The sequence below is a fragment of the Equus quagga genome, chromosome 3 (genome assembly GCF_021613505.1).
Source record: "Equus quagga isolate Etosha38 chromosome 3, UCLA_HA_Equagga_1.0, whole genome shotgun sequence".
Lineage (NCBI taxonomy): Eukaryota > Metazoa > Chordata > Mammalia > Perissodactyla > Equidae > Equus > Equus quagga.
Window position 1 is genome coordinate 76,441,112 of NC_060269.1, and position 27,851 is coordinate 76,468,962.

Here is a 27,851-nt window from a genome sequence, read left to right on the forward strand (position 1 = left end):
GGAAAAAACATAAAATCTTTAAAAAACAAAAAAAAAAGCAACATGACAATAAAGATAAGAGGATTGTTCTAAATTAAAAGACTAAGAGATGGGACAACCAAATGCTAGTTGTGAGCTGGGACAGGATCTTGATTCAAGAAAACAAAATAACACAGCTATAAAAGATGCTTGGGGGATAACTGAAAAATCTGAATAGGACTGACTATTAGATGATATTAGAGATTTCTTGCCTATTTTCTTAAAAGTAATCACGGCATTGTAGTTAAGAAAGAAGAATGTCCTTGTCGTTAGATGATGCATGCCGAATATTTAATGGGTGTGGTATCATGCTGTCTGTGACCTATTCTAAAATGTTTCGACAAATGCAATACACACACAAACATACATAAGTAAAGCAAATAGAGCAAAATGTTAATTCAGGTGATGGGTAAACTGCAATTAGTTCTAATAGTCTGCTTTAAACTTTTCTCTGTTTGAAGTTTTTCACAATAAAAAGCTAGGGAAACAATAAAGTTGAAAATAATTAAGAATAAATACAACTTTCACTTAGCACCTCATCATTTACTTCCTGTCTGTACAAGTAACCATAAGTCCCTTGAGGTCAGTGTAATTTTTGCAGGTTTACAGATATGGAAATAGCCCGATGAATGTCGTTATTAAGTAACACAAAAGACCCAACTGGCAAAAATCAAAATGTCTGTTAACATCAAGTCCTAGCTAGGATATAGAACAATATAAACTTTCTGATGGTGGGAGTATAAGTACAATCATGTTGGGAACCAATTTGGCAGCATCAAAACAAAGCTGAACACAACATACTTATAGTCCAAGAATTTTTCTCGTAGGTGTAAACCTAAGAGAAACTCTTGCACACAGGCACAGGAGTCACATACAAGAATGTTTAGAGAAGCACTGTTTATAATAGCAAAAACCTGGAACAACCCAAATTTCCATTACTGAAGGAACGAATAAACTGTTATATGTTAATTCACTGGAATACCATACAGCAATGAAAACAAATGAACTAGAGCTACATGCAACATGGATGAATCTCAGGAACATAATGTTAACAAAGAAAGCAAGCTGCAGAATACTTGCAGTGATTTCACTTATAAAAATTTCAAGAACATCCAAAATATACAATGCATTATCTAAGAAATCAAACACAGGGAAACACAAATGAGTGACAAACACAAAATTCAGTAGAGGGAGCATCTCTTAACTGAGGGACACAGGAGCCTTCTGGTTTTACCTGTCCTTCTAGTAATATAGTTTTCAGTAAGTTAGGTGGCAGGTATACAAGCATTTTCTGTATCATGTTTTTTTAGATCTAACAGATGATCTACTAATTGTTTTCTGCTCTATTCAACATCTAATAAAAACAATTTAGTAAAAAAAAAAAAAAAAACTATTTCTAAGATCCTGACTTTAAGACACTTAAACTTCGACTCAAAAGCTTCACCAAGGGGCCAGCCTGGTGATGTAGTGGTTAAGTTCGTGCACTCTGCTTCGGCAGACTGGGGTGCACAGGTTCAGATCCTTCAGATCCCACATGCGGACCCAGCATATCACTCATCAAGCCACGTTGTGGTGGCATCCCACATACAAAACAGAGGGAGACTGGCACGGATGCTAGCTCAGCAACAATCTTCCTTAAGCAAAAAGAGGAAGATTGGCAATGGATAGCTCAGGGTCAATCTTCCCCACACACACAAAAAAAAGCTTCACTAAATTATTCACATAATAACTGCATTTATATTCTCCTTTACATTTGTTTAGTAACGAACGGTGCAAAGTTATCAGTATTCAAATAGTCAAACCCATCACTAGTACCATTTAGCAAAATAATCAGGAATAAAATAAATCCCAATTTGAAAAAAAAAAAAACAAAACAAAAAGCCATGCCATATCCAAAACCTAATAGTACTTATATCTAATATTTCACTGAATAATGAAGCTCAAAGCTTGATGGCTAAAACAGGGTAACCTTCAAAATGTGATGCAAAGAGTTGCCTTTTGCACCTTTTACCAAGGCAGAATCATTAAATACAGGTTCACAATATGGAGAAGTCTCTGCTGCCTCCCATTTTATGATGGTAAGGAAATTGCTGAAGTCATAATTTTACTTACTATTTATATCCTAACCACTCTTCAGAGGCCTGAGCCTATGACCCAGATAAATACCATACTAGCAGACCCCAGCTGACAGGGTTTTCAGGAATGTGTTCCAACAGACATGGCACAGCTCTGGTACATCAGGAAGAAGTCCCTACTAGACCTTGCAATAAAACAGGTAAGCTACAGGGCCAGCCTGGTGGCACAGCGGTTAAGCGTGCACGTTGCGCTTCTGCAGCCAGGGGTTTGCCAGCCCAGATCCCGGGTGCAGACATGGCACCGCTGGGCAAGCCATGCTGTGGCAGGCGTCCCACATATAAAGTGGAGGAAAATGGGCACATATAAAGTGGAGGAATGTTAGTTTAGGACCAGCCTTCCTCAGCAAAAAGAGGAGGATTGGCAGCAGATGTTAGCTCAGGCCTAATCTTCCTCCAAAAAAAACAGGTACGCTACTAGAGACAAAAACAGGAGAGAAATTTTTTTATGGTAAGAACATGTTAACAAGAGGTCTACTCTCTTAACAAATTTTAAGCATCAATACAATTTTCATTGTTGTAGGGACAATGTTGAACAACAAATCTCTAGAGTTTATTTGTCTTGCTTGACTGAAACTTCATGCCCGTTGATTAGTAACTTCCCATTTCCCCCTCCTGCCAGACCCTGGAAAACGCCATTCCACCCTGATTCTATGAATCTGACTACTTTAGATACCTCCTGTAAGTGGAATCAAGCAATATTTGTCTTTCTGGCTTATTTCACCTAGCATAATGTCCTCAAACTTCATACATGTTGTGGCATACAACAGGAGTTCCTTTTTTTAGTATTCCACTGTATATATACACCACATTTTGTTTATTCATTCATCTGTGCATGGACATTTAGGTTGTTTCCACAACTTAGCTACTGTGAATAGTGGTGCAAGGAGAGAACTTATTGGCAACATGGAAATCAGGGGAAGTTTCACAGCGTCCCTTCTCCTGGGTTCAAACACACATGTTGAGGAAGGCAGGCCCAGCTTACAGAGTGTGCTGAATTGTTTTTTATTCAAAGCAAGACACAAACTGATCCCAGTCAAAGAAATCAAAATAAAAAGACTTACAATTGTTGAGGTGGGAGCACTCCCTGCCCAAGCATGAATAAGAGAAAGCGTCATGTTAAGTGTGAGGTCAGGAAGACTCAGGATCAAGCGGAATGGGTTAAAATTATATTTACATTCCATTACATTAAAACTTTAATATGGAGAGAATCCCAATGGTTGCTGGGTAGAGTATTCGTGCCTACATTACATGTACTAAATATGTTTGCTGTGAACACCAAAAACAATTCCTCATTAACACAGAAGGAGTCACCACACTACTGCTTCTCCCTCCTAACATCTAGAGTTGGGTACGTGCTTAGCTGTGTGCTATGTGCCTGTCCCCCATCAAATTTACTAGGATCAAACTAAAAAGTTGACAAGTAGGCCAAATGTGAAAAGACTCACACACACACACCAAAAGTGACTAAAACTTCTATCCACAAACTATATGAACAGTATAAGACCACATCTTCTTCCAATAGCCCTTCAAGCCCTAAAAAAGTAACTCAGAGTTAAAAGACCTATTCAAGTTTGGATTACCTACCAAGGAAAGGATGCTTGCTTTTACAAGTTGTACTGGAACATCAGTGTTACTTCATGCCAAACCCCAACATAAATATTTACAACACAAGCATGTCAATAAAAGGAGATCCTCACTGACCACCAGAAGGCCCTCAAACCACTAATAATTCATTGACTCCACTGAGAGAACTACCAGCAGCTTGGGATGGTTCAATCCTGGGTTCATGTACCAGTCCTATCATTATTTTACGTCCCTGAGTAAATCAAAATGATTCAAATTTTACAGGACCATATATTGAAGAGAAGTTAATAGCAACTAAAAAGTTGAAAAGAAACTAAATTCAACCATAAGTGAGTAAATAAAGGACAGTAAATCTATAACATAGTATACTATTCAACCATTACAAAGGACAATATAAATGCAGCTATGACAGACACTCCCAATTTGTTGGTTAAGACATAAGGATGGGCAAATTCCCTAAGATTATGCATATTATGGTGCCATTTTTATAAAAACATACATATCTGCACATAAATGTATGTAACAATACATAAATATGTTTATAAGAATACACAACAAAAATTTGACAGAAATTATCACTGGGTAACTTTTCACCTGTACTTTCTAATTTTTCTACAAGAAAGATATTAGTAAAGTTATTTTTGTTTAAAAAAAAAATCACAATCTCTCTATACCCTCATCGTCTCCTTTTGCCTATAAGAAGCTACGACAGTTGTACCCAATTGCCTATCTTACAGAAATATCTAGGGGTGGTCTGAGGTAATGTGAGGAATTTAAAGAAAATTCCTATAAATAAAAAGTAGAATGTGGTAATATCTCCATTGATAATGAAGATGAGCTTCAAAAACACTGCACATTGTCAGAACTCTGTTACCAAAGGAGAAAGAGTTTCAGAGGGAGGGTTGCATTTCAAAGATGTTTCATGTTGGAAGGGCAATTCCTTCCTCACTTTCCAACTCCACCCTACAAGATGCCAGCCACTCACTTTCTTCCTAGAGACCCAGTTAGTTAATCACCTTACCTTGCCACCGCTTCCTTGAAAGAACCTGTTGCAAGGATTTGCTCAAAATCTTCATAAACAAATGATACCTCTTCTTAAACATTTTTAAACCTCCCTAATAACTGACTGTAATAGTATTAGGGATGAGGCTACATGCATAATAAAACCATTTCCTGAACACTGTGCTAGGCACTTTGCACGTTCTCTCTTATTCACCTTCCCCTCAACTCAATGAAGAGGGTGCACCGTTAGCCCTGTCTTACGAAATTACGAGATGACTTACCCAAGGACAAGGTAGCAAAGATTTAAACCCAGGTCTGACTCCAAACCCAGTCTCCTTCCACTTACACTATACTACCTTTTAGTTCTTGTGCCTTATAAATGGTTGCAAATCACTCAGGTCCCTCTCAGCCGATCCTTTAAGGACAAGAGAATATCTGCCCCTGGCTGTTCACTAAGGGTTTGAATGCTCCTTGGTTGCCTTCTCAGGCCCATTGAATTCTTTTCTTTCATTTAATGTACCGAGTGCCTACTGTGTGCAAGGGCACTAGGAGAAAGACAAAAATGAGTAAAGCACAGCCTCCATCCTCAGAAAACTCTCACAAACTCCTAGGAAATATAAGACATAGATAAACTAACATTAAATAAGAATGAACGCTTCTATAAAGAAATACAATCAACTTCAGGAACTCTTGAAAAACTCGATTTTCAAGTACAACAGTTTTACTCACTTAAAGGACCAAAACTTTTCTTAAAACTAAGCATCTTAGATAAAAATATTCTTACCTTCTTAAGCATAAAACATAGTCAAACAATAAAAAGAGCTAACATTGATTAAATTTACTAATGTGCTAAGTGTTTTACATACAATTAGTAGTTTTCACCAAAACCCTGAGGTAGGTACTATTAACGGCCCCATTTTAAAAGCATGTGACAGAAAACAGGTTATTTGCCCAAGGTCACGCAGCGAGTAAACGATGGAGTCCTGATTCAGATCTAGCAGTCTACCTCTCTACTCTGCCTTTTGATACATTTATTCACTGATTCAAGCATTTATTGACCAGCTGCTACACAGAGAACATTGTGTTGAGAAATGAGAACAGGACAGTGAACAAAATAACTTATTCATGAAGCTCACCGTCTGACTGAAAGACAGATGAATAAGAAAACAAATGAGATAATTAGACTGTATAAAATGTTATAAATGAAATAAACAAGGTAGTGTGACAGAGCAGCTGGGAAAGACTTACTTCTGTTATGGCCTCTTGCAGTTTTGTTCTCAGTTTGTTCAAAGACAAGCTGGCCAGCCAGCCAGGCTGGGGACCAGAAAAGCAAGGAGTAGAGAGAAGACAGATCACTTCTGGTAAAGATGATCAGAGAAGTGGCAAAGAGAAGCCCTGGTTTCATTGCAGATATGGAAACTGGCTTAGGAAAAGTTTGTGATTTGATCAAAGTCTCAAGCTGGGACCGAAAGAATAGCTGTGATTTCAGAAGACAGGTAACATTTTGGGTGAAGAAAAGAGGAAAAATACAACCTCTGGTTAGTGCAAGAGAATAAAGCTAGACTCAGAAGCGGTCCTTATGGGGCTAGAATCCTGCAAGCAATGGTAACTCTGTTACGGGTGGGGGATAAGCAGACTGTTACGCTAGGGGAAAAATGCCTTCTGTACAAAAGGCTTTGTTTGGTTGGTTTTTTGTGGGTGTTTGCAAGGTGGGGAACTACAGTAGGGAAATGAATTAAGAGACCACTACAACCGACTTAGTCAGAAATTTTACAAAACTGATCATAGGAGGTAGTAATAGGAATGAAGAGAGACAGCTGTGAGAGCCACTCAGGATCTGTTTGACGAGAGATATAGCAGTGGTACCAGAAACATACCTGCAGAATTCAACATGAAATACCTCCAATCTTGTCATAGTGAATAGACCCTGTATATTTTCACAAATGTGTTGCATTTTCCCACAAACCCCAATGAGTCAACTTTCTTTCTACTTAATACCATGCCTAAGAGAATATCACCTATGCTTCATGAATACAGATTCACAAGATCTTTTTAAAATCTCAACAGGTAAGTGGCTGTACATATTAATTCATTTAGCATTACAAACTGCCACCTAACTTTAAACACAACGTAAATCACATTGATCTACTCAGATGGTACACAATTTCCAAAAGCAAACTAGTCTTTTTTTGTTTTAAGTCCAGGTCCCACGTGGGCCTCAACAAATTAGAATTTGAAAGTTTTAAAGAAACAAAAGGACTCATACATGTTGAGTAGTCCCAAAGCTATTTTTAGAACGAGCAACACTTCTCCATGTGCAACTTTTTCCAAAAGATACTAACAAGGTCAAGGATCAAATCCTATCTAAAAACAAGACCTATACAACATAGCAAGGACCTCTTACAATGGCTTATCTACAAGTGTTATGATCTTAAGGATTTTACTTATTTTACATACATCTTCACGTTTATATATTTTATATTTGAAATATCTATATTATTTGTATTTATTGTTCTTATATATTTGTTTTCATTCTATTCATTTATATTTTTATATATAGCAGTGTTAATTGTACCACAGAATTATTTTTTTTAAAAAAATGCCTTAGGTTTTACCAACATTTCACGCTCGTTAGATAATTTGGGTCTCAGAACAACCTTGTGAAATATGTAAGGAAATGTATCATCTTCCCCTCTGTACAGTGGTAGGACTGGAGCTCAGAAAGGTTAGGTAACTCGACTAGTTCAAGTTCGCACACTAATTGGCAAGGGCAGGGCCCTAACCAGGCCTTCAGACTCTCTGTTCATGCTCTTCTCCCCGCAGGACACTACCAATTTAATACCTGAATATTCACGTCTCTTCGACGGACGTGGGCTGTAGCTGAGAGCCACGCCGCCGCCCCGCCAGCGTTCTGAGCGGGGAGGGCGGCCGCAACGCTAGGACTCTTCAGGGAACATCGACGCGGGCACACGTCTCAGTCAGGACCCCATTCAAGGCTGTTTGCTCCACTGCACAAAACTTATTAACATTCACCACCGCCTTGAAGCATAACCCTTAATGGAACTGTCCTTTTCAATCAGTGGGAAATTCAGCAAAAGCGAGGTGACATACTGTTAAGGGGTGCTAAATCAATAAATAATTTGGGATGCCAAAGGAAAAGAATGAATTACACAGACCCCTCTCCAACCTCACCCTCAAAGTTGCTTAAGTGTCGAGGCACCGAAGGACAGAGGTGGGGCTGGAGCCACCACTCCTCCTCTCTGTGACTCCCACCGTCCTCAGGCAGCCCCCTCCTCAAAGCCCGGCGGGTCTCTTCCGACCTCCAATCCTGCCGGGACCAGGGTGACCACCGGCCCCGCAGCCCCCCGCGACCAAGACCAGAGCCCGCTGGGAGCTCCAGCCGTGGAGCCTTGCACGGCTGGGCTGCCCTCTTTCCCTGGCGCCCCGACCTGTCCCGGCGGCCCGCACACCTGGCGGCCCCTGCCGGGGCAGAAGATGCGCGGCGGGAACCGGCCCCTAAACGCGGCGCCCCAGCGCGGCCCGGCGACTCGGGGCAAGTCCGCTTCCGCCCTCAGCCCACATGGCCCGGCAGACAGCGCCCCCGCCCCGCGTGCGCCCCGCCTGGTCCGGTCCCCAGGAGCCCGGGGTCCCCGGAGGCGGGAGGGGGCGGCGGGCTGCGGAGGCGGGCGGAAGAAGCGCGGCCGGCTGCCCGCCCGGGGAAGAGGAGGAGCGTCCCGACCGGCCGCGAGGGCAGGCGGAGAGGGGAGGAGGTCGGCCGGCGGCGGCGCGGGGAAGCGGGCGTCTACCTGCGAGCAGAAGTACGAGCCCTGGATGCCCAGTTTGATGCAGGTGGGACACTGGAGCTTGGCCTCGCTGCTGCAGCCGTCCGTCTCACACACTCGCGTCTCCACGGCCGCCATGCTGCCTGACTGCTGGAGTAGCGCCTTCCGAGGACGAGGAGGAGGAGGGAGGAGGAACGGCCGGGCGGAGGGAGGGCAGGGGGCAGGGAGGCCGAGCCGGGGGAGGAGCGCGGCCCGCGGGCCTGGGCGCGAAAGGAGGCGGAGCGCCGCCGGCGGGGACCACGCTGCGCGCCCCGCCCCGCCCCCCGGCGCGCGCAGCTGGCGCCCCGCCCCGCGGCCCTCGCCCCGCCTCCTGGCCGCCGGCGCGCACGTGGGGGCAGTGGGCGAGCGCCGCCGAGACCCTGCTGGGCGCCGTCCCGCGCTGACCCCGCGACTGCGGCCTCCCGCTGCCGGCGCAGAAAGCCGGGTGCGGCCGGCGCGCGGGGCCCTCCCGGCTCGCGCTGTCTGTGCCTAGAGAGGCAGCTTCCCAGTCGCCCCATGCTGACTGGCCCGCGGGGTCCTAAGTGTCCCCCACGTACCCAGGCGGTGGGAAAGGGCTCTCCGCTCCTCTGCGTTGGTCCACCCGTGGATAAGGGAGCTAATTCTCTCTTTGAAGTTCTGTTTCTCACTGACACCGTCTGCTCTGAGGCCCAGGGACCCCGGCTTATTATCGCAAAAGGGAGCCGGAGAGCTGTCAGTGAGGAGGTGGGCTGAGATTTGCGTTGGTCCTCCTTCGTGCCCCATTTTTTTCCCACACCCCCCGACTCCCTTCACAGTCTACCGTGCTGGAAATAGTAACACAACAGCTACTAGATACTCAGCACAAACAATAATTTTTTGTATTATTCCCAGTTGATTCTTTAAGAGGCAGAAAGGGGAGAATCGTATTAATCATGAAATGTCAGAGTTCAGAGGAGCTTTAGAGGTCATCTGATGCAAACCTGGTGTCTCTATCTCCAACCACATCCCAGATCTGCCATTTTGTAGCTCGTGCTTGAATACCTGCTGTCACTAGGGAGGAGAGAGGAACTCCTATTATTGATCATCAGCTAAGTGCTGTGAACTTTGTGTTAACCAATCCATATTTTTAGAACAATTTTCCATATTTAATAGAGAAGAAAAGCTCATATTTTATTTTAAATAACTTTATTTTGCTATATATAAGCAGTACAAATAATGTGATAAAATCAAGTAATAAATTTTAAAATGTTATATACACATAAGCAAAAAGAAATCAACCACCAAATAAATGCCTATGTGTATGTATATATGTATGTATATATGCTATATATGTGTGCATATATATATAAAATATTTTTTAACAAAAACTGGACTATATGCTGCAGAGTATTTAGTTACCTGCTTTCTTCAGTTATGTTGTGAACTTCCTTTAATGTGGTTGAGTATATTTTTACCACATAATTTTAATTTCTGCAGAATATTGTATGGATAATTTACTGAACCAAATTCACTAATAATAGACATTCAGGTTATTTGTAATTCTTAGATATTATAAACAAGGCTTCTCTGAATACTCTTTTACTTAGAGTATATTCCTTTTTTTTTTTTTCAATGTTGGGGCCGGCCTGGTGGTGCAGGGTTTCCCACGTTCCATGTTCTGCTTCAGCAGCCAGGGTTCACTGATTGGGATCCCGGGTGTGGACCTACGCACTGGCTCGTCAAGCCATGCTGTGGCAGGTGTCCCACATAAAACAGAGGAAGATGGGCACGGATGTTAGCTCAGGGCCAGTCTTCCTCAGCAAAAAAAAAAGAGGAGGATTGGCAGCAGATGTTAGCTCAGGGTTGATCTTCCTCAAAAAAAAAAACTTCAATGAGCAATGTTAATCATCATTTAATTGAAGATTTTCTCAGTGAGAAAGAATAAGACATTTAAAATTGTATCTTTCTCATCAATCATATTATTATCTTAATCTGTTTTGGTTCATCATCCAAAGAACTTACTGAATTCATGATTTTTGTTGTTGTTAAGGAAAGAAAAAGTATAGCATTAAATGGAAACAATGTTAATATATAAATAATTTTATACTAGGAATTACTTAAAATGGATATCAAGGCAGCAAACATTTGTACATATGCATATACTTATATCTTATATTGGAAAAATAAAAATTGTAAATTTTTAAGAAAAGAAGATGCATATTTGCCATTAAGATTTTATCATTAAAATAATCTTACCTAAATTTATCATTGTGCGTCTCTGAAATTATTGTCTTTCTCTTATTAACTGAATTTCATAATCACATTGGTGTTTGGGTTACTTAGAGTATATTCTTGAGAGTGGAATTCCTGCATCAAAGGGTGTCACTGTTTATTGTTTCTTATAGTTTGCCAAATTTTTCTTCAGAAAGTGTGCACAAATTTACACTCTGGTCAGAACTATACTAAAGATCTTATTTCCTGAGACCTTACTAGTGCTGGGTATTATCTATTTTTAATGCTTGTCATTTTGATAAATGGAAAATGATATTTTTTAATTTTTTATTAAATAATAAGTCCAAACATTTTTCTGTGATTATTGCATTTGTATTTCTTCTTTTATGTGTTTGCTTTTATTTGTTAAAATTTCTTTTTTGCAGGAAAAAAACAAAGCCAAGGGGCCACCATAGTGGCTAAGTTTGGCACTCTCTGGTTCCGTGGCCTGGGTTCATGGATTCAGATCCTGGGTGTGGACCTACACCACTTGTCAGCCATGCTGTGATAGGCGTCCCACATATAAATTAGAGGAAGATGGGCACAGATGTTAGCTCAGGGCTAATCTTCCTCAGCAAAAAACAACAAAGCCAAGATACAAATTGGCCACAATATCATCTCCTAAACACGTCAGTGTTGTTGTCCTTGTTACCTTCAACCCTTATCCATATGCATATTCAATGTTTACTTATTTGCAGTTATTAATATATTTTTTTATTTTCACTTAGCACTATGCCATAAATTACTCTTAGATTTAGAAAAAACAATGTCCTATTCCTTTTCTATATGATAGCTCATTATGTATCTGCCACTATCATGTCTTATGGTTTGTCAGTTCTTACACTATTCCCTTGTAGTTTATAGTATGTTTAGATCCCTTGCAGTCTTTGTCCATTTGCTCTGGAGGAATTCTAATATGTTGACCCCTGATGGGTTGTATCCAGAATTGACCTCATCAAACAGAGACACAGGAATTTCTGAAAATTCTAGTCCAGAAGACCTAGTCCAGGGCACAGGGAGACTGGAAATTCTCCACCTCTTGCTGGCTGTCTTCTCCGGAGGCTGCTGCTTCCTAGTATGGAAAGCAGCCCTGTGAGGCAGTTAAGAGCACAGATGTTGCGTTAAGATAGGCAGACCTAGGTTGAAACCTCTGCCTCCAGCGCCTCTCCCTGAGTCATGTTTCCATGAGCAACCTGTTTAACCTCATCTTCTGTGTCTGAAAAATACAGGTTAGAGTACCTACCTCATAGATTTTTGTGATAATTAAATGAGATAGACTTTGTGAAGTGCTTGAGAACTCCGTAAATCATACTTATTATCATTATTAGTTAGCCTTGCCAGCAGCAACTTCTTCCTTGCTCCTCCTCACCCCAACAAGACAAGCTGCTGAGTGAGATAAACTTCCCAAGACCACCTTTCTGTCTGTTCTTTTGTTTGTTTGTTTGTTTGTTTGTTTTGAGGAAGATTAGCCCTGAGCTAACACCCTCCATGAATCCTCCTCTTTTTGCTGAGGAAGACTGGCCCTGAGCTAACATCCATGCCCATCTTCCCCTACTTTATATGTGGGATGCCTGCCACAGCGTGGCTTGCCAAGCGGTGCATAGGTCTACACCCAGAATCCAAACTGGCGAACCCTGGGCCCCCAAAGCGGAGCACTTGAACCTAACCACTACACCACCCGGCCAGCCCTCCGGCTGTTCTTAAGATAATTACCAAGATCCCTTTTGTTTAAGCATAAAAAACTGACAAAACATAAGAGATTTTTACTAAATTATGTCAGGCATAGTCCCTGTGTTATTCTTCCCTTTCTTCTGAGATTTTAATTCAAAGTTCCCACTGGACATCCAATTTCTGTTTTAATTTTTGTGGGCAAAGTTCAGCCAGCACACTTCCAGGAGGAAGAATCGACTCCGAGCCTCCAGTGAGAGCTGGCATATCTGAAGGGTCCTTTGGCCCTGAAGGCTCTTGTTTCCCTGGACTGGTGCACAGAGAAAAGCGCTTTTGAGGTGGTGTCTAAGCACATGCCCAGAGCTTCTGTCCAGCTGGCTAGTCTACTTCCAGTGTCCACGGACGGTTCAAATTCAACATGGCCAAAAAGAAACAATTCTCTGCTAGTTACCCGCTTTTGCCACCCCTTTTAAATCTTCTTTTTCTCCTGAATTCCCTATCTTGCTTAGTGACATCCTCTCTCTACTCTTATCTCCCAAGTTAAAAGTTAGGCTCCTTTCTCTTCCTCATTCCCCCACATCAATCACTCAGTCCTATAGATTGTATCTTCTAAAAGTATTTATTTTCTCTGTTCTCTCTATTCTTTAGCTGCAGCTTTAGTTTAGGTGATTTTAAGCCTTTGCTGGGACTATGCCTGTGGCCTCTTACCTACTTCTGACCCATTGAATCCAGCCTGCATCAAACTAATAGTTCTAAGAGACAAATCTGATCATGCCTTCCCTGCTTCAAAGCCTTCACCAATGTAGGGAGTGTGGAGCTGGAGACAGGGTCAAAGAAGTGAGCAGAGCCTGCAGAGTTGGGTCCAATGAAACAGTCAGAGCTATGGGGGTCCATGGGACCGCCAAGGCCAAATCTAAGGAGACAGTCAAGGAGCTCAGGGGCTTGGTACATGAAGGGGAAATGAGCAAATGAGTAACTAAATTAAGGATATTGAGAGCCAAATTTGCAATGCCTGAAGAGGGAATTACAAATATGGAAAAGATGAAGGCTAGAATGGATCATGTGGTGTTGTATTGGAATTAGAAGTATCAATGTGAACTCAAGGTTTTGACTGATAGAGAATAGAGACGTGTGTGTGCATGTGTGTGTGTATAAAGCTCTGACCACTAAGAGGACCTAATGACAATGAACACAACTAATTTCCAGATCTGGGTGTCTAGATACCATTTTCCACTAAAAGGAATCAGAGCTCCTTGGAGAACTGGCTCCTTCCGGGGCCAGAGCAGAGAAAGTACAAGATAAGTCTGGAAAGTCTCATTTTACCACAACATACAGTAGAGCTCAAAAATGACTGAGACTATGAAAAGGACACAGAAGCCAATTTGAAGGCACTCCACTGGCCAAACCAGACATAATTTGAGCATCAGAATAAATAATAATAGTGTCAAATTATAACCCATTGAAGAAAATAGTAATCCATGAGCCTATACTGATAAAAATACATAAACAAACAAATGAGGGACAAAAGTAAGCTCTTCTTTACAACAGAACATTAACTAATAAACATGGGAGGAATGATGACATTAGAAAATCACCATTTGGCAACCATTAAAGTAATAATTTATTCAGGCAAGAACCATCAAAGGATGCTAAAATGATTAGGTGAAAGTCTTTTAAGGAACAGGATATTTATGTAGGTTCAACGTAACTCCCTACGAAATATTTATCATTTAAAAAGCAAAATAATAACTTCACCTTGGAGAAACCTTGAAGATACTCTTTTTTTTTTTTTTGAGGAAGATTAACCCTAAGCTAACATGAGCTGCCAATCTTCCTCTTTTTACTGAGGAAGACTGGCCCTGAGGTAGCATCCGTGCCCATCTTCCTCTACTTTGTATGTGGGACGCCTGCCACAGCATGGCTTGCCAAGCGGTGCCATGTCTGCACCCAGGATCCGAACGGGCAAAACCCAAGCTGCCGAAGTGGAACGTGTGCACTTAACCACTGCGCCACTGGGCCGGCCCTGAAAATACTCTAACTATGTTATCAAAGTTAAAATCACCAGTAATGGGACAAATCGACTTTGTGCACCTCCTGATATGAAACACTGAGAACACGGTGTATTTTTGTGGTGTTCCTGCTAAAAATGCATGACTGATTCTAATCATGAGGAAACATCAGCCAAACCCAAACTGAAGCCAATCTAGTTGACCTGTACTCTTCAAAATGCCAGTGTCTCAAAGACAGAGAAAGATTCAAGAAACTGTTCCATATCAAAAGAGACTAAAGAGACATGACAACTTGGATCTGGGTTGGATTTTGGACCAAAAGAAAAAAATATTTTTGCTATAAAGGAAGTTGGTTGTATTGCATCCTTAAGAATTCCCTGATTTTGACAGTTATACTGTAGTCATATCATTGGTTCAGAATATACATGTATATTCTAGAGACAGAGAGAGAAAATGAACGGCAAGGCATTTGTGGCAGAATGTTCACAGTTGGGGAACCTGGGTATACCAGAGGTATTTTTTACAATTCTTGCAACTTTTCTGTAAATTTGGAATTATTTCAAAATAAAAGAAAGTTTTAAAAATCCTTCCCAGATGCTCCTGACCTGCGGGATCAAGTCCAAACCAGATTCTTTGTCTCTACCCCTTGCTTAACTCATTCGCCTCATCTCTCACTATTCTTCATGCCTCAGCCTTGACCCTCCTGCAATAGCAAACTGCTCATGGTGCCCTGAACACACAGTGCTATTTCATTCTTCGGTGCTCTTCTACATGCTGCTCCCTCTGCCTGGTCTGCCTTTCCCTGTTTGATCTCTTGGTGAAATTACTTTTTCTTCAAGATCTAGCTCAGACATCACTTCACCCATTAAACGCTTGCTGACCTCCTCAGCTGTAGCCGATCAGTGCCTCCCCTGTGCTACCTCTAAACTGGATACAAAGTGCTATTGTTGCAATTGACGATAATTCAAAGCAACATCTGTTAAGAACTTACTCTATGCTAAGCATATGGAAACATTTATAAGTATAGATGCTAATGGGTTTACTTGTAATCCTCACAAGGACCCTATGAGGAAGACTACTAGAACTAACCCCAATTTTATCTCTCTAGCGTAAGATCACGATCATGTAACCAGTAGGCAACTGAGCCTGGACTTGAGCTCAACCCTATCTGACTACAAATCCCATGGTCTTAACCAGTACACTTCATCGACTTTATTTCCTCGGCTGTCTCACCTACCGGACTGTGACTTCCTTGTGACAGGAGGTTTATGTCTTACTTTTGTCTCTATTCCCAACATTTATCTCTATTGCAATGCTTAACATATAATAAATGCTCAATAAATGCTTTTCCTTCTTAAGTTTTTTGTGAATGTGAATTATTTCAAATACACAAAAAAGAAAAAGAAGATGTGTGTGTGTGTGTGTGTGTGTGTATGTGTGTCTGTACAGCAAGAGAGAGACAGAGACACAGAAAAAGAATACCTAGTCTATCAGTTAGAACCCAGCAAGAAGCAGAGGACACTCTTCGGCTGGGTAATTTGAGAAGAGTGAAGAGTTTAATAAAGCAGCTGTATACTAAGGCGTGGGCAGTGTCTTGGAAAACCAAAAGGAATGGTGCAATAGCTGAGAGTTAACAACTGGGCTAGTCCTGAAGGAGTAAGGAGACTGGGCAAATACCAAAAGCCAGGGTGAGCTGGAAGGAAAGGGCCTCTAACAGAGCTGCAATTTTTGGTTCAGAGACCTAGCCAGCCCGAACCACCCTGAAGTCAGGAATTTGCGACCTCATCCTCTTCCCTCCTTCCAATACTCTAAAGCTGGAAGGATAAGGAGCCTCACTGATCCTCAGTGGACCATACAAGTCGGCCTCCCAGAGCAGAGGACCAGACTGAGAAGAGTAGAAAAAGGATCTGAAGGGGAAAATGGAAGAGAATCCAGAATCATTTTGTACCCACCATCTATCTGAAGAAATGGGATATGGCCAAGACAGTCAAACTCCTCAATGTACCCCTCCCCCATCTCATTCCACTACTTCATCTCCTGCAAGGGAGTCGTTATCCTAAAATTGGTGTTTATTGTTCCCAAGAGTGTCCTAAAACTTTATAATGGCTTTATACTGTGTTTAGTCTTCATATCTTACCGTCACCGTTCTTCATTATGATTGTGAAAATTCATCCGCATCATAGTATGAACAATGGTTCGGCAGTCAGAAAACTCTGATCCATGTGGCTAGTTCCTAACTCTTTGTCTTATGTAAGGCACTTAAGATCCTTGAGCTTTTGTTTCCTCATGTGTAAAACATTGGTATGAAAATCGCATAAGTTGATGCCTAGGAAAGCACTTTGTAAACTGTAGAGCACCATGCAAAGGTAAACGGTCACTGTTTATTGTCTGCTCCTGTTCAGTATATAATATACCTTCTGAGAGCAGGAAATTGTCTCTCTTGTCTGTTGCTCTTGTGTCCCTGGTACCCAGAATGGAGGCCGGCATAGAATAGGCACTGCCTCAGTGTTAATCAGGGAAGGCTAACCACTGTAACAAACAATCCCCAAACTCTCAGTGGCTTAAGAAAATCCAAGTTTATATCTCCCTTACGTCAGAGTCAGCTATAGGTTAGCCATGGAAGCCCTGCTCCCTCAGTCAATCAGAGAGTCCAGATCCATCTTTCATCTCTACCCTTTCTAGGTCCTTGGAGTCCTTACCCGAGGATAGGCTGGCATGTGACTGTTCCTTCTTGGGCATGAGATGTAACAGGCCAACCCAAGGAGTGCTCTGCTTCACTCTAGCCCATTCCATTGCCACAGTCAATCACTGGCCACATCTCACACTGAGGGGTGCTAGAAAGTGTAGTTTAGCTATGGCCTTGAAATAGGGAAATGAGTTTAATCAGCATCTAACCAGTATTGGCTATGACATTCAATAAATATTTGTAGAATAAATAAATGAATAAATGGGAATATGCACATACGAATGCTACCTAATATTCACTTTTTTTTTTAGCTTCTCAATAATGCCTTAATATTGCACTTGTGTCAGCTGAAACGCTGCAGTGTTTTCACTGTGCTTGCCATTAAGGCCTATTGAGAGCCCAGTCGTTTTTCAGGAGTTCCCTTTCCCAGAGGTGGGGTTTGGAGGCATCGCTTATCAGATGCTGCTGCTGCCCCTTACTAAGCCCGTTCTCCAATGAAATCACAGCAGTGTCTACCTTCCTTAGGAAACAGAGCCAGAAGCTTTTTTTCCTGAAATCTTGCTTTCAAAATCTCACGTGGATGGCTTGTAATATGGACCTACTGACCAAGAGATTAACCTCTTTCTGCTCCATCTGAAGCAACAAGGGCTCCACGTGAGGATTTGCGTCTTCCCCACCTCCGTCTTCTTCTCAGGTGACCACCCCCGGATCAAATGAACATTAAACCTTCTGAGGTTGGCCCTCAAGACAGTTGCGGCCTCAACTTACCCTCCTCTTGGAACAGCCCGTCTCTGTACCTGACCACCACGCAGAAGTCTGACCTCCCTGAGACTTTTGTGTCGGGCCACATTTCGTTTTTTTTTTTTTTTCCTGGATAGCCACACAAAAATTCAGTGTGAGGGGATTGTGGATATAAAGGTGAAAGCTAAAACAATACAGCTTCAAGATAATAACATCGGAATATATCTTCATGACATTGTAGAAGGCAGTGATTTCTTTTTTTTTTTTCAAATTGAATATTTTATTACCATGGTAGTTGTTTTGTAACATGTACACACACGTTCGCACACTCAGGATGATCTGCCTGGGGGAGAAAAAAGACTAAGTATGCCTAAGGGGAAAATGAAAAATAAAAAAATTCCTATTGGTTTTCATTATTGTAGGCAATCATGTCCACATCACTTACAAAGCTACTGCCAAATCTGTCCAGGGAAGCCAAGTTTGAGAGGGGAAGAAAAAAATCTCAGGAAAAATTCAACAGTGGCACAGCAGAGCTCTCAATATGAGAAGGCCGACATAATGTGGACTTTTGCTGTGAACTTTGTCTTTGCAAAATATGGGAAGAGGTTTGTCAATGGGCAGAAAATAAGAGCAGGTGGTGTGAAAAAGGCTTTTGCAGTCAATTTTCCTCCCAGTATTGTGCAGGGTTATCAAGAAAACGCTTAGTCTTTCTCTGGAACCAGTTTCAGAACTTTTCCAATTGCAATGGTCTTACCCTCATCTCGTAAGGTAAGACAACCCATCTGAGGGAAGTCTTTAAAGGTCTCGAGGCAGTTGGTTCCTGCTGTCCTTAAGCGAGCAATGCGTGCTTGATCTTGTTTCACAAAACGGGGCCAAGTCTTACTTTTTTCTCCTGATTTTTTGTATACCAAGCAGATTAAGGCTGTTGTTTCGACTTCTTCAACACAGGTGTGAATACGCAGCACCGCATTATAACCTGGGCAGATGATGGATTTGTGCTCTATAATCACTATCTGGGCATCAAATGTGCGTCCAGAATGACAAAGATTGTTAGGATCACAAAGTATGAATCCTGGAAGAATCTCCTCTTCTTCAGTTCCTTTCGGTCTCATTTTGAGGTTTTCACCTGGGGCTACAGAATCCGTTTCTACATCGTTGGAAAGGATTCCAAGAACTTCCACATTGTGCTTGTTTGGCATCATTGCAAGCTGCTGGCCTTTACAAGCAGATCCTGATCCCAGCTTTCCCAGGACCACAGTGCCCATATCCTTGTATTTATCCATAATTGGCAGCCTGATTGGTCTATCAACTGATCTATTGAAGTTTGACAAATTATCCAGATATGGAATAAATGGTAATCCAATGTACCAAGGACAGAAGTCTGGTTGCTCTTTAAGATTTGCTCCAGTCAGTCCTGAGCAGGCATAAAGTGAATGTGCCTTTTGGGATTGAAGACAACTTTTTTCAAAAGTGGCACTAGTTTCTCTTTACATTCTTCATATCTCTCATTGCTCAGTTTACTGTTGGATCATCCATCTTATTGATCAGCACAATTAAGTGTTTTACCCCTGCTGTCTTTGCCAACATTGCATGTTCTCTTCTCTGCCCTCCTTTTTCAAATCTAGTTTCAAACTCTCCTTTCCTGGCAGAGATTACCAACACAGCCAAATCAGCTTGAGAAGCACCACCAATCATATCTGGGACAAAACTCTTGTGGCCAGGGCCATCTAGAATTGTGAAATGCTTCTTTTCTGTTTCAAAATAGGCACGGCCCACTTCTACTGTTTTACCCTTGTCTCGTTCTTCCTGATTTGTGTCTAAGGCCCAAGACAAGTACCAAGTTTCCCCGGTTTTTCTTTAGCTTCTCTTTCATCTTTCTCAAGAGGTCTTTTGTCAACCATTCCAGTCAAAGACATTATTTGTCCTCCCATGGTTGACTCGCCAACATCTACACGCCCAATGAATACTATGTGTACATGTTCTTTTTTAGGCACACCTGGCAGTGCAACCACAGAGTTAGGTTTTGGTGTTTCCTCTTCCTCCTCCATCGTTTCTTGGGCACTTTCCTCCGGGTGGAAGGCAGCAATTTCTTACACAGGACATAAAAGCTTCGGTTATCGAAGGCCACCCTTTTCCCTCTGCTCTGCATGCCATCTTTGTCTTAAATCAAGTGTCTGCATGTGAGGGGATTTGCGTCTTGAGACTATTAAATTATATTAGTCTATTTGGCTATCCCTTGCCTGTATACTGTACTGCCTTAATTACTGTAGCTTATAACAAGTATTCATATGTAAAAGAGCAAGTCCTCCCCTTAGTTCTTTTTCCAAGAGATTCAGTCCTTAACACCAAGCAGGGTGAGGATAGTGTCCATGGGAGGGTGAGTGGAACCACCTGGGACAGGGTGTCAGAGCTCAGAAGAAGCGAGGAAGGTGTCCACATAGCTCAGAATAGGGAATCAGAACCTAAACAGGGTGTGGAGGGGGTCCGTGCAAGGAGGCAGTGTGGTGCTAAGTAACAACTCACTCCCCCAGCTCAGGCTGACGCCCACACTGGCTGCCTCTCTTGGGGACTCCCTTTTCATCCTGCTCAAGCTCTGACAGTGTGAAGAGGGCGTCGCTAAGGGGGATGGCCTGGAGTAGGGTGTAAGAGCCCCAGCACGGAGTCAAGGACATCTCTGCGGACTGATGGTCCAGGTTGGGTATCATGACCTGAGCGGAGTGAGAAGGGTGTCCTCACAGATGGACACCCTGGCAAGGAGAGTCAGCCCTTGAGTCTGGTGAGGAGGATGCCTGTACAGGGGCAGCTTGACACGGAAAGTCAGAGGCTGATGGGGGTAAGGTGGGCATCTCCCCGGAGGGGTGAACCAACATGGGGAGTCAGAGCCTGAATGCTGTGAGGAGCAGGTCTCTGGGGAAAAGGTGCAGGGTGTCAGAGCCTGAGTTAAGCGAGGAAGTCATCCCTGTGGAACAGGGAGACTGATGTGGGGTGTTGGAGCCCACATGTGGTAAGAAGAAAATGTGCACAGTTGAGGGCAGCAGTGGCAATGAGATTGGCTGTGTATGCTGCATCCATCAAATAAATAAATATGTTAAAGATAATTGAAGCCAGTTTTCTCTCTGTCAGCGAAGGCAGTTACAAATACGGAAAGGTAGAAAGCTAAAACAAACACTGCGGTGTTGAATTGGAATTGGAGGAATCAGTGTGAGCTATGGTTTTCAATGTATATAGATGGATATAGACATACATAAAACGTAAACATAAGCACATGTGTGTATAAATGCATACAGTCCCTAGCTCCACCCACTGAGCGAGGCTGAGACTTGTACATCCCCATGGCGAGGAGCATACCTTGTGCCCAGATCTCAGCTTCTAAATGTCAGTCTCTGCTAAAAGGAACCAAAATAATGATAATGCTAGTAATAGATTATAGCCCATTGACTAAAGTAGGGAACAATGAGTCACACGGCTACAAAATGATAAATGAATATACTGACAGTTTGTTAAGGAATAGAATAATTACATGGATTCAAAGGTCTTCCCTCCAAAATGCTTATCAAATATAAAGGAGGAAAATTAACCTCAGAATTGACAAGCCAGCAGACACCACCTTAATCAAGTAATCCAAGTAAATGCCATCAGCAATGGGACAAATTGAAATTGTACATCTGATAGGGTTCAATAAGAAGAAGGTGTGCCCCTTCCAAAGGTGCACAGCCGGCTTCCAATCAGGAGGAAGCGTCAGACTAACGAAACTGAGAAGATTCCACAAACAACTGCCTTGTGACAGGAAAAGAGTTAAGGTCACAAAAACAGCAGAAAGACTAAGGGACTGTTTCAGAATGAAGGAAGCCAAAACATGACGATGAAAACAGCTCATGATTCTGATATGGATCCTTTTGCTCTAAAACACATTATTTGAAAAACTGGCAAGACTTGAATGGGCTTAGCTGGTAATAACGTATCACTGGTGACTTTCTGATTTTTATGGTAGTATGTGGTTCTGTAGCAGAATGCCCTGGTTGTGGGAAATACATTGTAAGGGATCACGGGTGATGGGACACCAGTTAGGCAATTTACTCCTCAATGGCTTAAGAAAAATGAATTTTTGTACTGTCCTTACAACTTTTCTCTAAGTTTGAGGTTGTTTCAAGAAATTTAGCCTCATTCTATGAAAGGTAGTTACAAAATAATATTTTATGTATGCTGGCTAATTTTTCTCATGAGTAGTAAAATAAACTTTTTTTTTTTAATTATAGGCAGAGCTGGTGCTCGACATACAGGTATTGCGAAAGTTGCCTGACCTACTTTGAGGTGATAGCTTGACCTTGATTCAAATGCTTTTATTTTAGCATGTACGTATTTTAATTCTACTAGAAAGTGGTTTTTAAAATGAATATTAATAACGTACATACTGGCGTAGTTTTTACGTGTGCACAGAGTAACAAAATAACAGAACAACGGAATCACATAAACGTACACTTCAGCCATGATCCACATAAAACATACCCCTGTGATTATGCATGATATCGATGTGTTCATTAGACAACAGATGTAGGAACTGGTGTCTCCAATATGATTTTTACCCAAGAAATGCAATAGAATTAGCTTATTTTGCTAAAACCTCTTTAGAAGTCATTTTCCTTTACTATGTTACCATAGGGTGACTTTTTTGCAATATAATTCTTAAATTATTATAACAGGCTGTTTACAATTCTGAGCAATGATATCTTGTTCTTCTTATTCAGTTATAAAGTACCAAATGCATTTTAGCAGGTGCTTTGATTAAATTGTGAGTATGAAAAACAAAATTTCTGTTAGTCTTGATTTACCAATGTGTATGTGGAATCATCACCAGGGGAAAAAGTTTCCACACCCACCCTTACACATAAATACACAGGCTCTTAAAGTATTCAAAATATGAGACACAGCTAAAGCCATAATAAAAATGGACACAGTAAATATTAGTTGACAAATGTTTGTTAGTGCTTTTAAGAGGATGATTTTCACAATTATAAATGACATCTACCAGAAATAAGAAACTAGAAAATATAGCAAAAAAAGGTTTTTTATAAAACTAATTTTATTTTATTTTATGTTTTTGGTGAGGAAGATTAGCCCTGAGATAACATCTGTGCCAATCTCCCTCCATTTTGTATGTGGGTTGCTGCCACAGCATGGCTGATGAGCTGAGCAGGTCTGTGCCCGGATCTGGACCTGTGAACCCAGGCTGTGGAAGTGGAGCACGCCGAATTTTAACCACTTGGCTGTGGGGCCAGCCCCTATAATACCAATTTTAAAAATATCAATAAGCAGGGGCCAGCCTGGTGGCACAGCAGTTAAATGTGCACATTCCACTTCAGAGGCCCGGGGGTACCCGGGTTCAGATCTGGGGTTCAGACATGTCACTGCTTGGTAAGTGACACAGTGGCAGGCATCCCACGTATAAAGTGGAGGAAGATGGGCACAGATGTTAGCTCAGGGCCAGTCTTCCTCAGCAAAAAGAGGAGGATTGGTGGCAGATGTTAGCTCAGGGCTAATCTTCCTCAAAAGAAAAAAAAATCAATAAGTATCTTGTTGAAAACCTGTTAATATCAAGAGGAAGAAATTTAGAAAACCTAACTGAGAGACTTAAATAAATGGAAACACACACAACTATTTATATATAGGAAGACAGACGTTAAAAAATGTCAGTTTGTCCCAAGTTAATATATGGCTTAGTTATAATTACAGTTAAAATACCAGTAAAATAGGTTATTATTGTTTTGTTAATTTTATTGGAATGATTTTCAATTTTATTCATTTTTTATAAACAGTACAGGATAGCCACAAAATTGTGGAAGAGAAATAATAAACTAAAAGAGAAGCCTAATTCTACCATAGGTAAAACAGTATATGGTACCAGTATAATAATACAGTCCCATGGGACAAAATAGTTTAGAAAGCAGAGTGATGAAGTGAGAAAAATAGGAATGTCTGAGTTCAAATTCTAATTCACCCCATTTCCAGTTAGTTTCTCCTTGTCCCTCTCCTATATAGGAGAATTTACTCACATGTGATATATGATAAAAGTGTTACAAAGTAATATAAAAGGGAAGAATGATTGAATAAATAATCTTAGGGAAATTAAGTAGCAATTTGGAGAAAAATAAATTAAAAAATGATGAATCAAAGAGCAAAAGTAAAAAATTGAAGGTAATAAAACTGGTCAAATAATAGCTGGAAAAAATAAAATTAGATATTTAGAAAACCTCTGAAAGATTTTCTAAAATTCCATATTTGGAAATGATTAAAAACAGAAGAATAAATCCAGATTCAACTATATCGTGTGTTTATTGAGCACCTACAATAACCTAAGGACTATCCCAGATTTTCAGGATATACCACTGAACGACAGACAACACAGAGTTTGTATTCTTGAAGGTTTTGACAAGAATCCAATAAATGTCAGGAGTACATAATTGCTTTTCAAAAAAATAAACAACTGTGTGATATGGGCTTATAGACAGACATATAAATCAGTGGAATAGAATTGAGAGTCTAGAAATAAACCCATTTATTTTCCAAAAAATGGAAACAACAAATCCATCAACTGATGAGTGAAGTTTTTTGAATGTGTTATATCCACATAATGGAATATTATTCAACCATAAAAAGGAATGATGTATAATACGTGCTACAACATGAGTGAACCTCAAAAGCTTTATACTAAGTGAAAGAACCCAAACACAAAAGGCCACATGTTGCATGATTCCATTTATATGAAAGATCCAGAATAGGCAAATCTATGATGCAAAAAATTAAATTAGTAGTTTCCAGGAGTCAGGGGGAAGAGAGAAAGGGGTGAGACTGAGGGTTTCTTTTTGGGTTATAAAAGTATTCCAGAATTAGATAGTGGTGATGATTGTACAACCTTGTAAGTGTACCAAAACCTGCTGAATTGCACATTTTAAAGTGATGAATTTTATGATATAGAAATTATATCTCAATTTTTAAAGTTACTTTGAAACAAAAAAAGAAAAGAAAAGAAAGATATAAAGAGGAATACATGGAGGTACTCCTGAGAAAGACTTTAAAGTGGCGGTTACAATGTCTCCTGGTTTTATGGATTCCTATTTAGAAGCCAGCTGTTAGTCTTGTTTTTGTTCCTTTGAAAGTGATTTTTTTTTGCCCTCTGAATGCTTTTAAGATTTCCTTCTTTGTCTTTGGTTTTCACTAGTTTTGCTACAATGTGCTGAGACATGATTTTCTTTGTATTTATCCTGCTTGGAGTCTAGAGCTTATTTACTCTATGGCTTGATACCTTTTGTCAGATTTTGAAAATTCTTTTTTTGGTGAGGAAGATTGGCCCTGAGCCAGCATCTGTGCCCATCTTCCTCTATTTTATACGTGGGACACCTGCCACAGCATCGCTTGATGAGTGGTGCGGGATCGGAACTGGCAAATCTCCAGCCCCCAAAGCAGAGTGCGCAAACCCAACCACTACGCCACCGGGCTAGCCCTGGATTTTGAAAATTCTTAGTCATCTCTCCTTACATATATGTTAAAAGTAACCTGCAATTACACATACGTTCAATTTCTTCTCCATGTCCCATATGATTCTCATGCTCCTTTTTATATTTTCTATCCTTTCTCTTCTCCAAGTTTCTCTCTGAATATTTCAGACAACAAGCCAACACTTGTTTTAGGAGCCCAGAACGTTATTATTTGGTAGTCTCTTCTCCTGATCTTAGGTTATTCAAGAAAGTAATTCTCCTGTCTCCTGCCAAGAAGTTATATATATCTGACCTCCTCAACTCCCAGCAAAGAGTCTGCATATTTTCATTTTGCTCTTCTGGTCAGCTCCTGGAATCACAGCCTCCTCTGGTCCAAATCTCATGTTTTTGTTCCCATTTTCTTTGATCTTATGAGTTTGAATATAGATTTCATTCTTTTACTACCTCTTTTTTTTTTTTTTTTTTGAGGAAGATTAGCCCTGAGCTAACTGCTGCCAATCCTCCTCTTTTTGATGAGGCAGACAGCCCTGAGCTAACATCCACACCCATCTTCCTCTGCTTTATATGTGGGACGCGTACCACAGCATGGCTTGACAAGCGGTGCATTGGTCCATGCCCGGGATCTGAACCTGCAAACCCCGGGCCACCAAAGCAAACTGTGTGAACTTACCAGAACGCCACCAGGCTGGCCCCTTACTGCCTCTTTAATGAAGCTTTGAGTAGAAGAGAAAATAAATGTATATGGTCATAGTGTCATGTTTAATAGGAAGTCCCATATACATTACACTATCCCATGCTGGTGAGAATGCAATAAAGCAAAGCATTCTCTTGGATTTCTGGCGGTAGTGCCCTTTTTCTTTAAAGGTCTTTAAATATGATTTCCCTTATGAAAAGATAGCCTGAATAAATAATCCAAAATTCAAAATTAAGAACCTTTTCTTTGCACAAAGATGTTCACAGAGGCGTACTTTATGAAAGTTAAAACTTGGCTCAACTTAAATATCTTATGATCTGGGACTAGATGAATTATGGATCCTACACTTAGTAGAAAATTGTATGACCATTTAAAATTGTCCATAAAGATATGCATTAACATAGATAAATGCTGCTATATACTGTTAACTGAAAAGGGCAGAATAAAAAATTATAAGAACACACAGAAACTCAAAACTAAAGCATGAAAAAAGTATAGAGGAAACATTCCCAAATATGGATAATACCTATCTTTGGATGGTGGGACAGTGACAAATAGATTTTTTTTCTCTATACTTTTCTATATTTTCCAGTATCCCTAATGAACGTATGCTTTCTTAAAATGAAGAAGAAAAGCTATTTTAAAGAGAAAATCATTATGTCTTTAACTTACATACTATGCTATTTATAGTAATGTGAAACCGACATTATTTGTCCAAAATTTCCTATTTCTTTTTAATTCATTACAAGTTCTGGATTTCAGTTCAACTATAAAGATGAAGATTTTTCAACATGCGTTTCTAGAAAATAGTGTCTAAGTTCTGGATTCAGAAGCCCGACTCCTGGCCCAAAAGACACATGTATCAGTTCCAGTTCAGCCTCAGAATTAATTGATTCAAATTCTGTGTTAAAACAACTCTGAAATGCAATGCCTTGGGTGAATACCAACCAAGCACTAAGAAGCTGAATCTGAAATGTGCACTCCACCTTACAGTCCAGTTTCCCTCAATAACATTTAACAAATTAAAATGGCAAGTGGCATCATCTGCTAACCCTGTGAGGCAGCAACAGATGCTGAAGAGTTGCTAGAATTTATTTCTGCTGACGTATTCTACAAGGTGTTACAAGACTTCTCTAAGATTGATTACACGTACAAGTTGAACCAAAAGTAATTTTTTCTTTTTAAAGTGGATTTGGAGACGTGCAGAAAATCATTCTGGTTCTCTGTCTTGAGTGCTGGTGAGAAATTTAAGAGTGAAATCTATGAGAAATTAGAGTTAGACAAATATCCGTAAATTATGGACTGTTTGCCATATGCCTTAACACCAAAGCCACATTTCAGATTCTGAACTTCTTTTCTCATTTTAACTGTGAAGGCGAGGAGTTATCCATTGGCTGGCAGGATCTGAAAGATTGAGACTCGCTTACCAAGGAACACAACGTTCATACGCAAGGAAACAGCCTTCTGGGTTCTGCTTATGGTCACAGCAACCCTTATTGCAAAGAGAGGCCCAGAAAGGAAGCGAGGGGGAGTACAACTCTTTTATAGCTTTCATTTGGGGCTCAAATTAGACAGAACGGTTTGTAATACCTTCCAAGAAGATGGCAGGAACGACAATGCCACTACACCAAACCAGTTTGGAAATGAAAGACCAGCATCTGTTTGTTTCATAAATCTGTTAGTTTTTTATCTGAGAGCTTAGCCAAGCTTCTTACGAGGTCCTTGACAGCTGCCTTTTCGCCCTGCTTGGTGGTATACTCGCTCAGAAGAC

At 40.9% G+C, this 27,851-nt stretch overlaps 1 protein-coding gene and 1 pseudogene across 1 annotated transcript in view; both read right to left on the reverse strand.

Moving 5' to 3' along the window:
- The window catches only part of METAP1 (methionyl aminopeptidase 1), a 64,070-nt gene extending 55,325 nt beyond the window's left edge, over positions 1-8,745 (reverse strand). Inside the window, exon 1 of the mRNA XM_046656858.1 lies at positions 8,546-8,745. Coding sequence (XP_046512814.1) covers positions 8,546-8,659 — 114 coding nt within the window. The 5' untranslated portion in view covers positions 8,660-8,745. The remainder of the gene's footprint in view (positions 1-8,545) is intronic.
- A 9,812-nt stretch (positions 8,746-18,557) lies between these two features.
- Positions 18,558-20,565, reverse strand: LOC124236792 (eukaryotic peptide chain release factor GTP-binding subunit ERF3A-like; annotated as a pseudogene).
- Between the last annotated feature and the right edge of the window lie 7,286 nt (positions 20,566-27,851).